The 16,185-nt window shown below is 51.8% G+C and overlaps 1 protein-coding gene across 1 annotated transcript in view; it reads left to right on the top strand.

The window, feature by feature from the left end:
• Positions 1-12,703, top strand: part of TRPM4 (transient receptor potential cation channel subfamily M member 4) — a 38,056-nt gene extending 25,353 nt beyond the window's left edge. Inside the window, exons 13-24 of the mRNA XM_007943005.1 lie at positions 1,624-1,753; positions 1,909-2,054; positions 3,475-3,587; positions 3,901-3,978; positions 4,666-5,097; positions 10,111-10,243; positions 10,466-10,640; positions 10,775-10,952; positions 11,628-11,821; positions 12,102-12,234; positions 12,396-12,468; positions 12,557-12,703. Coding sequence (XP_007941196.1) covers positions 1,624-1,753; positions 1,909-2,054; positions 3,475-3,587; positions 3,901-3,978; positions 4,666-5,097; positions 10,111-10,243; positions 10,466-10,640; positions 10,775-10,952; positions 11,628-11,821; positions 12,102-12,234; positions 12,396-12,468; positions 12,557-12,703 — 1,932 coding nt within the window. The remainder of the gene's footprint in view (positions 1-1,623; positions 1,754-1,908; positions 2,055-3,474; positions 3,588-3,900; positions 3,979-4,665; positions 5,098-10,110; positions 10,244-10,465; positions 10,641-10,774; positions 10,953-11,627; positions 11,822-12,101; positions 12,235-12,395; positions 12,469-12,556) is intronic.
• Positions 12,704-16,185: the final 3,482 nt, after the last annotated feature.

Here is a 16,185-nt window from a genome sequence, read left to right on the forward strand (position 1 = left end):
ACCAGCCAATTATAGCATCAGAACTCTAAGCACCTGAGAAAGAGTGGGCACCTCCCAGAACATTGTTTTGTGCCACTCCCAACAGAAATACTCCAGGTGGACACCTTCAGCAACCAGGAGCTCCTCAGTTGCTCATAGCAAATCCCATGGAGTTTACAAAGACTTATGGGTAGAAAAGCCACACAAAGTAATTTACTACACTGCAATCCCTTTCCAAAGAGGTGTTCAGCTATTTGCCTTCAATCTCACTGATTCTGTCTCCCATTGATTAAATTCTGCTCCTTTGCCCATTCAATGCCTTACCTGTTTCTGGAAATTTAGTATTAATCTTCTGGATTTCTGTGTGTAGATTTTGTATCATCTCTGATTTTTCATTTATTTTTTCATTGTGTTCTTGTGTTGTCTTTTGAAATTGTTCCAGGGTTTTCTCTGTGTTTTCCTTGATCTGTCTCTCAATTCGTTGAAGATATCTATAATTATTTTGAATTCCTCATCAGGGAGTTCCAATGCTGCGTCTTCGTCAGGGATGTGTTTTGGGTGTGTATCCTGGTCCCTTGTTTCTCCTGCTTTATCTTGATTCTTTGTGTGGACTGTGATGCTCTGTTGTCTCTGAGGCATTGTGACATTTTTGTGTTTATATTTAATTGGTGATTGTATGTTGGAGTGACTTGCCCACGATTTTCGTTTTGTTTTGTTTGTATGTTATCTGCACAAGTAGGGTGCTGTGCTCCTCTATTGGCTAGTTGACAGCACTTATACACTCACCAGCTGTCTCCTTTCCTTTGTCAGCCTCTCCCCTGTCCTTGCCGACCCTGGCAAACAGAGCCTGTTCTTAGGTCCCTGGAATCTGAATGAGAATGCTATCACTTTAAAATCCAAAATGATTGCCACATGTAAACAATCAAAATGGCTGTGCCCTCCAAACAGCAGAAAGTCCACAGCTCAGGTTGTCTCCCTCCTTGCTGTTTCCCTTCCTAGTCAGAGGCCACCAGGGCATTCATCCCTGCAGCCCTTGGTGACCAGGGCTGATCTTTAAGACAATCCTCAGGTCCCAACACCACTTGGAAATATTCAGGCTGTTGGTCCCATCAGAGTAGCTCACAGTCTGCAGCTCCGACAGATTCTGTACTCACTGTTTTTGTTCATTTCCACTAGTTGGTGCCTAATGCACTTCTGTATGGTTCCTTTCAAAGCTCAGGGCTCCAGGATTATCTTCTGTATCTCTGTCAATTGGTTTTTCTTTTCTTTGTTGAAGAGGGTCTGTGTCTCTTGTGTGCCTATTCCTCCATCTTAGCGGAAGTCCAGCTATGGGTTTTTTATAAATGCCCTTTAAGAAGGCTGACCACTTTCCTTCATTCTTCTTTGCTCTGGATGAGGAGAGACCCATTGTTGCATCTATATGGTCGCTTGCGAGCTTTTAAGACTTCAATTGCTACTCATCAAAATAGGATGTAGCACAGTGTTTTTGTGTAGTATGTTATGCCAGTGATGACCCCATTTCTGTTTTATGACCTCTCACCCTGTTCCTGCCCCCATCACTATCTTTCTCTCCCCATTCCCAACCCCTTTCTGAACTTCATTCCAATTTCAGATGCTGTCCCTGACTCCTCTCTCTTTCCCCAGGGCTCCAATGCTGTGGCCTCAGCTCTTGGGGCCTGTTTACTGCTCCGAGTCCTGGCACGGACGGAATCTGAGGCCGAGGAGGCAGAGCGGAGGAAGGACCTAGCAGCCAAATTTGAGGGGCTGGGTGTTGGTGTGTGGGGCAGGGGTGTTTGGGGGTGGGGACAGGGCGGCTGTCTTCACTCCACTGCACGGGCCTGGTCCTCCCCTTGAGTTTCCTCACCTCTCCCTGTAACTCTGCCCCCCGCTCCTTCTCTTCCTTCCCCTCACATCCATCCCTGTCCTCAGGCCTCTTTGGCCAGTGCTACCGCAGCAACGAGAAACGGGCTGCCCGACTGCTCCTCCGCCGCTGCCCGCTCTGGGGGGATGCCACCTGCCTCCAGCTGGCCATGCAGGCCGATGCCCGGGCCTTTTTTGCCCAGGATGGCGTTCAGGTAAGTATCCCAGACCTCAGTGACCCCGCCAACTCCCATCTGGACCCTGAGAACTGTGGACGATCAGCCCTGACATTTTGGGAAGCCCATGGATTTGGTCAGCTGTTCCCTCGAAGACCACCCCTCCCTTGTCCAGGCAGGCTGCTCTGCCCATAAGAAGCCGCCTACCCCCTACTCCCTCAACCATAGGAAAACTGACCTTCCCACAGCAAAGCCCACTCTGCTAACACTGGGTAACAGGAAGTCTCATCTCTCACACAGGAAGTCCTTCCCCCTCCCACAGAGCATTTCAATTCTCATAAAGGAAGTCCCGCTTTATACACAGGAAGTCCGGCCCACTCTTGAAGAGCTCCCTTGTTCCAGTTCTCAATCATTAGACCGACCTCACTGGATAGTTATTTATTGCCATATTTATTTATTTATTGCCTTCTGAACAGAGGCAAACTCTAGTTTAGGAACCCCACCCTTCTTCCAGGAAACCCTCTCCCTTGGGAAGTCCTCCTGGCTCCCACGGTCACTTCCGTCCTGCCAACCTCAACATTTTGGAAACTTTTGCATTTTTTTTTTTTTCTCATTCTTTTTTAATATTTTTTTATTTTTAAATTTTATTTTGATTTGGGTGAAGATTTACAGAGTACATTCACTTTTCATACAGCAGTTCACATACACTTTGTCTCATGTCATTGACCAAAATTTACAATCTGCAGTATTTTTAATCTTGCTTTTTATTAGGGGCTCAGAGTGTCCTACCCCCAGTAGTGGAAGTGCCCCGACCCCACAGGTTATCCTGCTTCCCTCGACAGGGAATTCCGTCCTCACCTAGTGGAACCATTTCACTGGCGTTTCAAACGGCTGTCCAGATCTTTGCTTTGAATCGTGGTCAGACTCATGGATTTCAGCTGGGTGCATTTCTTTGAGCCTCAATTTCCTCAGCTGTTGAAAGGGAGAAAAGACTATGACCTATTTTCTTGGGGGGGTATGGTAAGCTTCAAGTGAGCTAATCGATGCAACATGCGTGACTCAGTATCTGACATAGAGTGTTAGTCAGTGTTGGGCAAAACCCAGGACAGCTCATCTTCCCTTTTGACAACGTCCCTCCCACCTCCCATGTTAGGCACTTGCTCTGGGAGCTCTGGTGGCATAGTGCCTAAGGCACTTGACTGCTAGCCAGGGGGCTAACAGTTCAAACCCACCAGCCACTCCTCGGAAGGAAGACTGGGCAATCTACTTCCGTGGAGATAGTGCCTCGGAAACCCAAGAAGGGGTCGCTATGAGTCGGACTGGACTCAATGGCAGTGAGTTTTTTTGGTTTGGTTGTTCCTGGTGCTCTGGAGCCGTGGCCCAGCCCTTGCCTGGGGTCTCAGGGAGGGGAGTGTGTGTGGGGGGGATTCAGCGTCCTAACCTTGTCCATGCCCCACAGTCTCTGCTGACCCAGAAGTGGTGGGGGGAGATGGACAGCACCACACCCGTCTGGGCCTTAGTTCTTACCTTCTTTTGCCCTCCACTCATCTACACCAACCTCGTCACCTTCAGGTCAGTCCCCTGGGGTGAGACTGGCAAGAGGGGGGCGCCCAGTGTCTCCTTGTTCACTTCTGCCCACCTTGCCTACCTGGTCTGTGCACTGCTCGGACTGGGGGTGGGGCACGTTCTGTGAGGCGAGGTTTCAGGGGTGTTCTTTGCAGTGTCTCTCGGTGCAATCCCTCTGCCCTCTGGCCCTGTCTCTTGGGAGAGGTCTCTCTGGGGCATCTTTGTCTCTCTGGCACGTCTCTGGTGAAGCAGCATGGGTCTCTCCGGGGAGTCATCTCTTCTCTCCCCATTTCCCACTCTGTGCTTCTCTCCACGCTAGGAAGTCCAAAGAGGAGGCCACAAGGACCGACCAGGAGTTTGACGTGGATAAGGGCCTTAACGGGGAAGGGCCTGTCGGGTGAGTGAGGGCTGTGCACTGTGCGAGGTTGGAGCGCCCAGGGCAACTGTAGGAGCGTCGGGACTGAGAGCAAGGTCACAGGTGTGGAGCGGGGCTTTGAGAAGAGTGGCTTCACTGAGCCACTAAAGACACTGAGAACGTTTCCCAAATGCCTGTTTCTGCCAACCTCAAGGTCATGAAAGAACAGGAAGTCACAGTCAAAAAGGCAAAAATGTCTACACAGGGGTCAGAAAGCTTGAGAAGGTCATGTGGAAGGTCAGCCACCTTGATGGTGGGAGAATTCAGAGGTCAGGGGTCGTATGTCGTGGTTGTTAGTTGCCGTCAAGTTGATTCTAACCCTGGCGACCCCGTGTGTGCTCCACGCGGTTTCCAAGGCTGTGAACTTCTGGAAGCTCACAAGGCCTGTCTTCCGAGATGCCCCTGGGTGGGTTCGAACAGCCCATCTTCCAGCTAGTAGTCAGGCAAGCACTCAACCCTTTGTGCTATCCGGGGATTCCAGGGGGTTTATAGTTATCCAGGGACCCAAAGTCAAGAGAAGAGGTCAGACTTAGCACCATGGGTCAGGCAGGGTCAGAGGTCATGAAGGTAGAAGTCAGATGTGGAAAGTCAGAGGTCTTACTCATGGTGAAGGTGAGAGTTCAGAGGTCAGCTTGAGACCTCCCTTCTCTCCCGCTGCCCCCCCCCCAGGCCGGCAGACCCCGCAGAGAAGATGCCACTGGGGGTGTCGAGGCCGCAGCGACGCGGCAGCTGCTGTGGGGGGCACGGCTGGCGTCTGTGTCTGCGCCGCTGGTCCCACTTCTGGGGGGCGCCGGTGACGGCCTTCATGGGCAACGTGGTCAGCTACCTGCTCTTCCTGTTGCTGTTTGCTCGCGTCCTGCTCATCGACTTCCACCCCACGACCGTCAGCGTCCCCGAGCTGCTCCTTTACTTCTGGGCCTTCACCCTGCTCTGCGAGGAGTTCCGGCAGGGCCTGGGCAGCGGCTGGGGCAGCCTGACCACGCGGGCACACAGCCACGGCCAGACCCCGCTGCGCCGCCGGCTGCGTCTCTACCTCGCCGATGCCTGGAACCAGTGCGACCTGGTGGCTCTCGCCTGCTTCCTCCTGGGCGTGGGCTGCCGGTGAGTCCTGCCGTGAGCTTTGAAGCCGGCCCCGTGGCAACCTCTGAGCCCTCCTGCCCCTAGGTCTCAACTCTTGTGTCGTCTGGGGTGGGCAACACTGAAGTCCAACTCTTCTTAACCATCAAACAAAAGACCCCTCTTGATTGAGAACTGAAAAAAAAAAAAAAAAACCCTTTGCTGTTGAGTGGGGACCCCATGGGTCACACAGTAGAGCTGCCCCATGGGGTTTTCTTGGCTGTAATCTTTACAGGAGCTCACCAGGGCTTTCTCCCATGGAGCCATTGGGCTGGTTTGAACTGCCAACACCTCGGTTAGTGTTGTTGCTGTCAGTTGATTCCAACTCACAGCGCCCCTAGAGGACAGAGTGGAACTGCCCCACAGGGTCTCCAAGGCTGTCAGTCTTCACAGAAGCAAAGCCCAAACCACACCCACTGCCATGGAGTCCATTCTGACCCACAGCGCCCCTAGAGGACAGAGTGGAACTGCACCACAGGGTCTCCAAGGCTGTCAATCTTTACAGAAGCTGACTGCCAGGTCTTTCTGTAGAACTGCTGGGTGGGTCTGAACCACTAACCTTTTGGTCAGCAGCTGAGTGCTTAATCATTGTGTCACCAGGGCTCCTTCATAGGCTGGTAATCCAGTGTTTGTACCACCCTGGGCCTCCAACAACATGACTCATTATTTCTGGGGTTAAGTTTTACAACACATACTTATCATTCATGTTCCTGTCCACATCTAATTCTGCTGAAGTCCATGGTCTGTCTGGGTGAGTTTCCCTGTGTGGCTGTTCCCTCATGTCCAGTTTCCCTGGGTCAGATTTCACGGAGTCCCGTTTCATCCAGAAGGCGCACATCTTCTGTCCACTTTTCTTTGACCTTTTAAAACCTTGACCAATGCTGTCTCGCCTGCTGTTCATTACGTTTTCTTTTTTAAACTTTTATTTTTTAGTTTTCTTTGGATTCCACTGACCAGTACTGTTACCTGATAAATTCATTACAAGAAGTGTCATTTTTAGCTATTCGTATTATCAGAATAAACCTATTTCTTAGCTAATTCATTGAAAACAAATGAGGAGGAATCCCCCTCGAATATTTCTGTTGCCAGGACTGGGTTGTATGTTGTTGTTATGTGCCGTCGAGTTGGACCCAACTCATAGCAACCCCTCCTTGGGTTTCTGAGGCGGTATCACTATGGAAGTAGATTGCCCAACCTTCCTTCCGAGGAGTGGCAGGTGGGTTTGAACCGCCAGCCTTCTGGTTAGCAGTCAAGTGCCTTAGGCACTGCACCACCAGAGCTCCTACCTTCACAGAAGCAAAGCCCAAACCAAACCCAGTGCCTGGAGGGGATTCTGACCCACAGCGCCCCTAGAGGACAGAGTGGAACTGCTCCACAGGGTCTCCAAGGCTGTCAGTCTTTATGGGAGCAAAGCCCAAACCACAGCCACTGGAAGCAAAGCCCAAACCAAAGTCACTGCCATTGACTTGACTCATAGAGACCCCTCCTTGGGTTTCCGAGGCGGTATCACAAAGGAAGTAAGATTGACCACCCTTCCTCCCGAGGGTTGTATTAGTACATCTCCTTTATAGGCGCTAGATCATTCTCTGTGATGTGCAGGGAAAAGGCAAAGGGCAGGTCAGAACGTCCTTGGGGACAGACTGTCTTGCCACTGGGTCTTGGCACACACTTTTCCACCCTCCCGGGACCCTGTTCCCTCCTCTCCTGTGCCTGGTTGACGCTTACGCTTCTTTCAGCCTTACTGTCCCTGCCTCTAGAAGCCTATCTGTTCTCTCCTGGCCCCCTGACGTCCCTCACAATGGCACCCCGACCCCAGACGGCGGCTCTCCCTCTCGTCATGCAAGTCCCGTAAACTCAAGTCTCATCTTAACGCCACTTAAAATATCTTTTAAATATAGTGTGTTACCAAAAAAATGTGCAAATACGTCCTTGTTGAGCAAATGGAGGAGGACCCAGGGTAGGACCCAAAGATTTTCCTCCACTGTTTCAAACGCCCTCTCTCCCCCAAAGGTTACCTCCGTGAACAGTTTGGCAAATGTCTTGCCTATTCTTTCTGCCTTTACACAGAATTCTTACCTCTTCTAACTTCACAAGGGGGAATGAGGATCTAGATCCAGTAAACAGCCCAGGGCTGATTTCTATGAGGCAGAGGTCAGACAAGCCACACCCTTCAAACTTTTTAATCAACTCTGACACCAACTGTCCCTCCCACGTCACTCTCTGCTTTTCTGCTGGGTTCAATAATTCACTGCACTGGCCGAGTAGAACTCACAGACAATACTCGGGATTATGAGATTTATTTATTTATTTTTTTTAAATTGTGATTTGGCTGAAGATTTACAGAGCAAATTCACTTTCCATACAGCAATTCACATACACTTCGTCTCATGACATTGACCACAGTTTACCACAATGCAACAGCTCCCCTCCTACTTCCTCCCCATAGTTACCTCTTCCCTGTGTCCATCCCTCCATGTACCCCTGCCCCCTGAGCTGTCTCCCTGTGCATACACAGCCCTTCTTTCTCCCATGATTGGTCTCTCCAAGGAGAGTGTCTGCTTGAGGTAAGTGTTCAACTCATGCCTGGAAGCCACAGGTGTGGGTTCAATTCCAGACCTGAAGGGCAGCTAGGGGCCATAGTCTCAGTGGTTCCACTAGGCTCTATCAGACCAGCAAACCTGGTTCCTGATTATGGGATTTATTAAGGAAGTAAATGATTACAATTCAGGATCAGAAATAACTCAGGAAACAGGTCTTCAATAAGGACAGCTTCTCAGCCATGCCACAGGCACACTGCTCCCTGGCCTCAGCCTCTCGGCCCTGTAGCCTCTTGGCTTCTGCCCTGCTACGGCCAGTGTTACAAAGCCCTTTACCTCTGTAGCTAGGTGCCCAGAGAGGCACCCCAGTCCACCAGCGAGGCTCCTGCCCTAAGGCACTCAGCTTTCTCACTCTGTGCGCCAGCAAGCCTGCTGCGCCGTCTCGGGCTGGTCCCTTGGGTCTGCTGCCTCTGCTCACCATTTTTCTGCCGCTGTTTCTCGCTGTATCGGCACAGGGTCCAAGGATGTCCTCCACTCCTGGCTCTTCTTTCTTGATGGTGGTGAGATTCTCCCTCTCTGCCTCTCGGATGCCTTGCGGACGGCAAAACCAACCAATCCCCAAGTTAGGGTTCCATCCACCTTATTTACATTATTAATAGCTATCCAATCGCCTTGGTGGGCCACAAGCACCTCACATTTGCACAGTCCCTCCCCAGTCATCTGGTGGGAGTCACAAACACCATGGCTAGCAGGGCCACACTAAGTAATTCACTGCCCTGCACATAAACAGTAATTATTTTATGTATTTGCTGCAACTTTCCTCCACCCACATGTTCTGACATTACCTTCTTTCTATAAATTTGGCTTATTTTAATTTTTAACCATGTTGCAGCGGATTCTAGCTACAGTGATTTTAAGCGTCACTGGTTAATGGCCAGATGAGACAGTCGTTTGCTTGCCAGTATTTAATGCACGAATCGGTTCTTTTTCTCGGGCTGTGAGACAAAAATTCTGAACTTCAGGAGGCAGAAATCAGTCCCAGAATTTCTCAACAAAGTCTCTTTCATTTTTCCACGCAAGACAATACGAACTTGGAATCAGATATTGGCTTCTCTGCTTCCAGTCCTTTGCTGATAAGGTTTCTTTTTTCAAGTCTGAGCAGCTAGGAACCCTTCCCTTTGAGAAGTTAAGAGAGTTTAGTGAACAGAAGCTGGTGACAATTTGCAAGGGACAAAGTGATTGGAACTTCCTTTTATAACATGGATGGCTGACAGGAGTAACCCCCATTCAACCCTTCCTCAGTTGATTCATTAAGGGGCTTGCTTCCTGCTGTCTAGAAATATCATAGTCATTCCACGTGAACAGGTAGTCCACACTGAGGTACGATAAAATACACTGAAAACCGTCTAGCTTTTTTTTTTTTGGCTTCTCTAAGGTGCATATAACTACAGAAGCAGAAATGACAATGTCACCGCTGTAAGTTTATAAGGAATGTTTCTAACACCCAAAGCCAAAGAAAGATTAGGCTTATAAAGAGTCTGATAATATAAGGCAATAATAATGACAACTGAAAAAAAAAAGATTTGACCTACCTCAGAACCAGTTCATGACGGAGTCATTGGGGACTACCTGTATTCAAAGAGGGAATGAAAGATCAGAACTTCAGCAGAACGTTAATGCTTCTGTTACCCCTCACTGTCTTTTGTATAAAATATCTTTTGAGATGAAAGGGCTAAGGCCACGTGCCACCATGCTTTAGCACACGGCGATATTTTAGTCGTTGTATCAAACCCACTGTTTTCCAGATGAAGGAAGAGTTATTGCATGGGAAAAATGTAAAGCTCACAGCTTGCAAGGGAGAAATCTCCAACAGTCTCCAGGATGGAATGGAATTCTACTGGATTTTGCCAACCTCCAGTGGGTGCAAAGGTTCCTTGTGGTGCAAATGGATTGCCCTTGGCCGTTGGCGCTCATGCCCACCCAGCAGTGTGATGGAAGAAAGGCCTGGCAATCTGCTTCTCTAAAAAAACAGCCAAGAAAACCCTGGGGAACAGTTTTACCCTAACGTGGGGTCACCACGAGTCTGAGTTGACGCAACAGTTTCTTTTTTTTAGTTTGTGGATGGCCATTGAAGTTTTTGTTTTGCGCACTGGTTTCAGGAATTCTATATATTTTGCATCTTAGTCATTGGGCAAACATTTTGCAAGTGTCTCCAACTTGATTCTTACAGGGACCTCCCAGTTATTTTGCTAAGACCATCAGGATCTAAAGGGTGCCCGCTGCCTTCGAAGCCCAGCTTGGCACTGAGGAAACCTGAACGAACCCAGGCCAATGACAAGAGTCCAGGGTCCTGCCCTGTGGAGGCCACAGCCTCACCTGAAACACAGCCTTGGGAAGGCTCGCGTTTTCCTTCGCAGCCTGTGAGCCTTCATGCCTCCCGTCTTCCCCTCCTCCCCCCCAGGCTGACCCCGGGCCTGTATGACCTCGGACGCACCGTACTCTGCCTCGACTTCATGGTCTTCACGCTCCGCCTGCTGCACATTTTCACAGTCAACAAACAGCTGGGGCCCAAGATCGTCATTGTGAACAAGATGGTGAGGGGCGGGGCCGGAGGAAGAAAGGGGGTGGGGCCAAGGGTTGCGGACACAGGTGGTTGGTTGTCAGTCAGGCAATGGGCCGGGCCAGCGGTTGGAGGCGTGGCCAGGGGAAGGAGAGGGATGGGCTCTGGCAAGGAGGGGCGGGGCTTTGGGATCCGGAGGCAGGGCCAGAGTAGGGAAGGGTGGGGCCAACTCCGCTGTCTCTTCCTCTTCCGGCAGATGAAGGATGTGTTCTTCTTCCTCTTCTTCCTCGGTGTGTGGCTGGTTGCCTATGGAGTGGCCACAGAGGGGCTCCTAAGGCCCCAGGACCGTGACCTCCCCAATATCCTACGCCGTGTCTTCTACCGGCCCTACCTGCAGATCTTTGGGCAGATCCCCCAGGAAGAGATGGACGGTAAACAGGAATGAAAGGCCCTGCCATCTTCCTTCAGCGTCTCTGTCCCCCACGCCCCGGGTCTCCTCATGGGCCTCTGTCCCTGTCCCTCCAGCCCCTTGCATTTCTGTCTTCTTCATGTCCCCTTTTCACAGTGGCTCTCATGGAGCATGTCAACTGCTCGTTGGAGCAGGGCTCCTGGGCACACCCGCCGGAGAGCCGGATGGGCTCCTGTGTCTCTGTGTATGCCAACTGGCTGGTCCTACTTCTGCTGATTTTCTTCCTGCTGGTGGCCAACATCCTCCTGCTCAATCTGCTGATTGCCATGTTCAGGTGAGGTCTGTCTGTCCTCTGATCTGCATGACCCTTGATCCAGCACGACCTTTGACCCAACACGACCCTTGACCCCATCATGATTTTTTAACCTCCCCGCTAAAAAACCAAACTCACTGCCCTCCAGTCGATTCCGACTCATAGCAACCCCCCCTTGGGTTTCCAAGGCCGTATCACTATGGAAGTAGATTGCCCAGTCTTCCTTCTGAGGAGCGGCTGGTGGGTTTGAACTTCCAGCCTTCTGGTTAGCAGTCAAATGACTTGGGCACCATACCACCAGGGCTCCCCGCCTTTTTGACCCCAGCCTGCTCAATTCTATCATTAGTCCCTGTACTTCTGATGTCAATCCAACCATGCTTGTCCCCAGTCCCAGCCAGATCCATCCCTGACTTGGACTTTTATGATCATCTCCCTGAGCCCAGAATGACCCTTGAGCCTAACTCCAGTCCTGACTCCAACCAGTACCCTAATCCATGAGCCCATCCCCAATTTGACCTTTGACATCTAACCTCTGGCCCTCCAAACCTGACTTCAAACTCCGTCTGATAGTAATCTCTGATTTTATTGATCTTGATCCCTGCTTGCTGCCTTGGACTTTGAATAGATAGTGCCCTACATCTAACCTTGATCTCCTGCCCTTGAACTCCGGTGACCCTTGACCTCTGGCTTCCGCAGCCATACCTTCGCCAAAGTCCAGGGTCACAGCGACCTTTACTGGAAAGCCCAGCGCTACAGCCTCATCCGAGAATTCCACTCTCGGCCCGCTCTGGCTCCGCCCTTCATTGTCATCTCGCACATGCGTCTCATCTTCCGGCGATTGCGCAGGCACTGGGCTCGGCTGCCCGACTCTCCGCACTTCGAGCATTTCCGTGAGGGCGGGGCTTAGCCTCAAAGGACGAAACTTTGGGGGCGGAGCCTCGGCAGGAAGATGGGCGGAGGAGAGAGGTCGACCAGAAGTACTTAGAGAACCCCCATGTAGATGGGGCTTACACTTTAAATGGCCCGGGTCTGGCATATCAGGGGCGTGGGCTCGAAGCGCGCTGCAGAGAGCTCGTACTAAGGGTTTTGGTTGAGACGGCTGGGCCTGGAAAGGGGCGTGGCCCAAGAGAGGGGCGGGTCTTCTGAATCCATTTGGGCTCCGCCCTCCAGGGGTCCACCTCCCTAAAGAAGCCGAGCGGGAACTGTTGACGTGGGAATCGGTGCAGAAAGAGAATTTCCTGCTGGCCCGGGCGCGGGACAAGCGGGAAAGCGACAGTGAGCGTCTGAAGCGCACGTCGCAGAAGTGAGGGCGGGGCCTGGTCAGGGGTGGGGCTTGCAAAGCGCATGGGCGAGGGGTGGAGCCTGAGGGGGCGCCCGGGAGGAAGGCGGAGCTCCATGGGCGGGGCTTCCACAGGTGGGCGGGGCTGGTGGGCTGCAGGCATGGGCTGATCCCTCCTTCCTAAGAGTGGACACTGCGTTGAAGCATCTGGGACAGATCCGCCAGTACGAGAAGCGTCTGAAAGAGCTGGAGCAGGAGGTGAGGACCCCAGGACGGCTTGGCGGCGTGTGGCAGTGGTGCTGGGCCGTGGGTTGCCGGTCTCCTGCCCTGACTCTCTGCTTCCCAGGTCCACCACTGCAGTCGCGTCCTGGACTGGATGGCTGAGACGCTGAGCCGCTCTCCGTTGCTTCCCCCCGGGGGACCACCGCCCCCAGTCCCACTTGGACCCAAAGGTCAATGGGTGGGGCCCTTCTGCGTATCTCTGACACCTTAGCCCACTCTGTGGCTCTCTTCTTGTGTTCCTGTGTGCACCTGTCTTTCTCACGGCTCTTGCCTTGTCCTCTGGCCACTCTGTCTCTCTGCTAGTGTCCCGTTTTTCTGTGTCTCTCCCCATCACCTGCTCTTTCTTCTGTCTCCTTCCAGACTGAGCCCTGCTGGTGGACTTCAAGTAGCCCTTCAAGGGGATATCGTTCCCAGGATAACTGCCCAGGCAGGCCTTGCCCCTGCACTTGGCCTTGCCCTTGAGGTGGGCCTGAAGCTCGTGGACCACTACCTGGGCAGTTCTCGGGACCATGGAGAGGAGTGTCATCTATACGGACCACATTAGGCCCAGCTGCTCCAAGAACCAGCCCCACACTGGGAGGATTGACCTCTGGAGCCCTGGCTGCCGGCCAACTGAGGGCCCTGATGTGGTGGGGGAGGTTGGGGGTCCTTGGGGTACAGGGGCCATGGACCCTACTCACAGCTCCCCACACTGGGGAAATAAAGGCATTTGAGATGAGTAAGGTCTGGATGGTTGATTGTTGGTGAACTAGGGGGTGTCTGAGGCGCTCTGGTGGCACAGTGATTGAGCGCTTCTCTGCTAACTGAAAGGACAGCAGTTCGAACCCACCAGGTGCTCTGCAGAAGAAAGATGGGGCAGCTTGCTTCGGTAAGGTTATAGACTTAGAAACTCTGTGAGGCAGTTCTACTATGTTCTTGTGGTAGTTAAATTTGTATGTCAACTTGGCTGGGTCTGGTTGAGTGGCTGGGCAGCTGGTGGTAGTTATTCCTCATGATGATACTGGCATTCAACTCCATGGTGGGATCTACCACAAGCAGCTGAGTAGCTGCCTTAGGGATGTGGTCTGCTTCCTGTGTATAAGGAGAAGCCTTGGGAATGGTCTCTAGCCTATGGCACACTTGGACCCTGCATGTAGCCGTGTCGTTGTTCAGCAGCCTGCCATGCTCTGCCGACTTTGGGACTTTCAGTGGACTTAAGTCAATGGCCTGCCGTGTGGTTTGCTAACATCGGTTTGCCTTGTTACTTGTCACCCTTGGGTTTGTCAGTACAGGCCCAGAGGGAAAAAAGGGAAACCCTCTGTGAGATGGACTGACACGGTGGCTGCCACATGGGCCATTTCCCACAGGTCCAGGGGCCAGGACTCACTGCATAGTTTTGGGGAACACACCTCAATCCATACCAGAGGCCCAGCCCCTTTGGTCTGCACTGTTGTGATGACTCTCACTTTCGTGGTTGTTCATAAAGTGTGTCACTGCTTTTCATTAGGTTTTCAGTGGCCACTTTTGTCAGAAGTGGATGGTTCCATCCTTCTTCCCAGTCTGTCTTGGTCCGGAAGCTCTGCAGAAGCGCGTCCACCACGAGTGACCCTGCTGGTATTGGAGATACAGGTGGCATGGCCTCTAGCCTCACAGCAACATGCAAGCCACCTCGGTATGACAAACGGACAGACGAGTGGTGTTGGGGAAGAATGCGGAAAGTGCCATGGACTGCCAAGAACAAACAAATCTGTCCTGGAAGAAGTGTAGCTGGAATGCTCCTTGGAAGCACGAACGGCCAGACTTTGTCTCACCTCCTGTGTTAGGCTGGGTTCTCTAGAGAAGCAAAACCAGTAAAGCTTACGTATACATATAGAGAAAGAGAAAATTATCTTAGGAAAACGGCTCACACACTTAGAGAAGCTGGCAAGTCCCAAGTTCTTGGATCAAACGTCAAGCTGGAGGCTTTTCCCGACTCTTGCAGCCGCAGGGGCTGAGGAGCTCAGGGTTGGCAGGCAGTAGACTGGCTGTTGACTCCAACGAATGACGAATCCAAGATCTCCAGGCCGAATGGTGGATTGTTCGCTCACAGACGGTTGTAGGCAGCACAACAGGATCCTAATCCACAGAAGAGTGTCCCTTTTCCCAGGATGTCCATAAATAGATTGGAAGCAGGCCACACCCCTAGGGAAACTCCCCTTCAATGGATTGACTGCTCAAAACACATCCTATCCCATCATGGGAATAACCCACACCACAACTGCTTAAACCACACAGCATTGTGGTCCAGCCAAGTTGACACACAGCTCCACCCGTCACACCTACTTTGGTCATGTTGTCAGAAGGAACCATTTCCAGGAGAAAGATACGCTTGGTTCAGCAGAGTATCAGTAGAAAAGGGGAAGGCCCTTGTGGTGGTTGTGTTTGTGTGTCAATGTGGCTGGGCCTGGTTGAATGGCTGGGCAGCTGGTGGTAGTTATTCCCCATGATGAGACTAGCAATCAGCTCCATACTGGGTAGCTACGTTTGGGATGTGGTCTGCTTCCTGTATTTAAGGAGAAGCCTTGGGAATGGTCTCTAGCCTGTGGCACGCTTGGACCCTGCATGTGGCCGTGTCGTTGCTCAGCAGCCTGCCATGCTCTGCCGACCTTGGGACTTACAATGGACTTAAGTTAATGGCCTGCCGTGTGGTTTGGTAACATCGGGACTGTGCCTTTTGACTTGTCAACCTTGGGGCTTCTCAGCCTCAGCAGCCAGCAGCTGTCTGAGGGAAGAAACGCCTCTAGCTTCAGTGGGCCGGGAGCAGGAGGCAGAGCTGGACCCCAAGGTTGAGGGGCTTTCAGCCAGCCCCTAGAGCCTGGCACTTTGAACTTGGACGTAAAGCCTCCAAATTATAAGAATACACTCCCGTTTGTTAAGGCCATCCCATTGGTGGTATATTCTCATCAGAGCGGCACCAGGGAACCAGAACAGCCCTCAACGAGATGGAGTGGCACAGTGGCTGCGATGATGGGCTCGGGTGCAGCAGGGGTCGTGGGGCTGGCGCAGGGCCAGGCAGTGTTTCGTTCTGTTGTCCACGGGGTCGCTGTGAGTCAGAGCCGACTCGACGCCACCAAACAACACCACCACCACTTTGGTGGGAGAGGAAACAACACTATTCACGTCCAGCCTTGTTCCTACTTTGTGATGGAAAAGTACTGAGTGAAAATAAGCCAGCTGCCTCCCAGAGTGGGGTGGGTGGGCACTGCTTTGGCAAGAGGGAAGCAGATGATGCAAATCTGAGCAGATAAATAACATCCATGTCTTTAAACAGCGTAATTATTGGAAAATTGCAGACCACGCACAGAGTTGGTGCGAATATGCATCATTGTACGTGCAGGCCTTCACTAAGCCACCCATAACTAATGTGGTAATGACTGGGCTGAACTGACAGCAGTTACTAGTTCAATAGCAAAAAAGCCACCACCAACCCAAACATACAAAAACTAAAAGCAAAACATGCCCCTCAACGTTGGAGAAATTCCAACTATCTGCTGCTTTGGGTGCAGAGTTGCTCTGAATCATTGCCAAGACCAGACTTCTCCAGAGGAGGCTGAGTTAGTCCTCAGTAATCCCAGTGGTGGGAGCTCTGGTGCGTAGTGCCTAAGGCACTTGACTGCTAACCAGAAGGCTGGCAGTTCAAACCCACCAGCCACTCCTTGGAAGGAAGGTTGGGCA

The sequence above is a fragment of the Orycteropus afer genome, unplaced genomic scaffold (genome assembly GCF_000298275.1).
Source record: "Orycteropus afer afer isolate SDZICR_OR568_19922 unplaced genomic scaffold, OryAfe1.0 scaffold00099, whole genome shotgun sequence".
In the NCBI taxonomy this organism is placed as follows: domain Eukaryota; kingdom Metazoa; phylum Chordata; class Mammalia; order Tubulidentata; family Orycteropodidae; genus Orycteropus; species Orycteropus afer.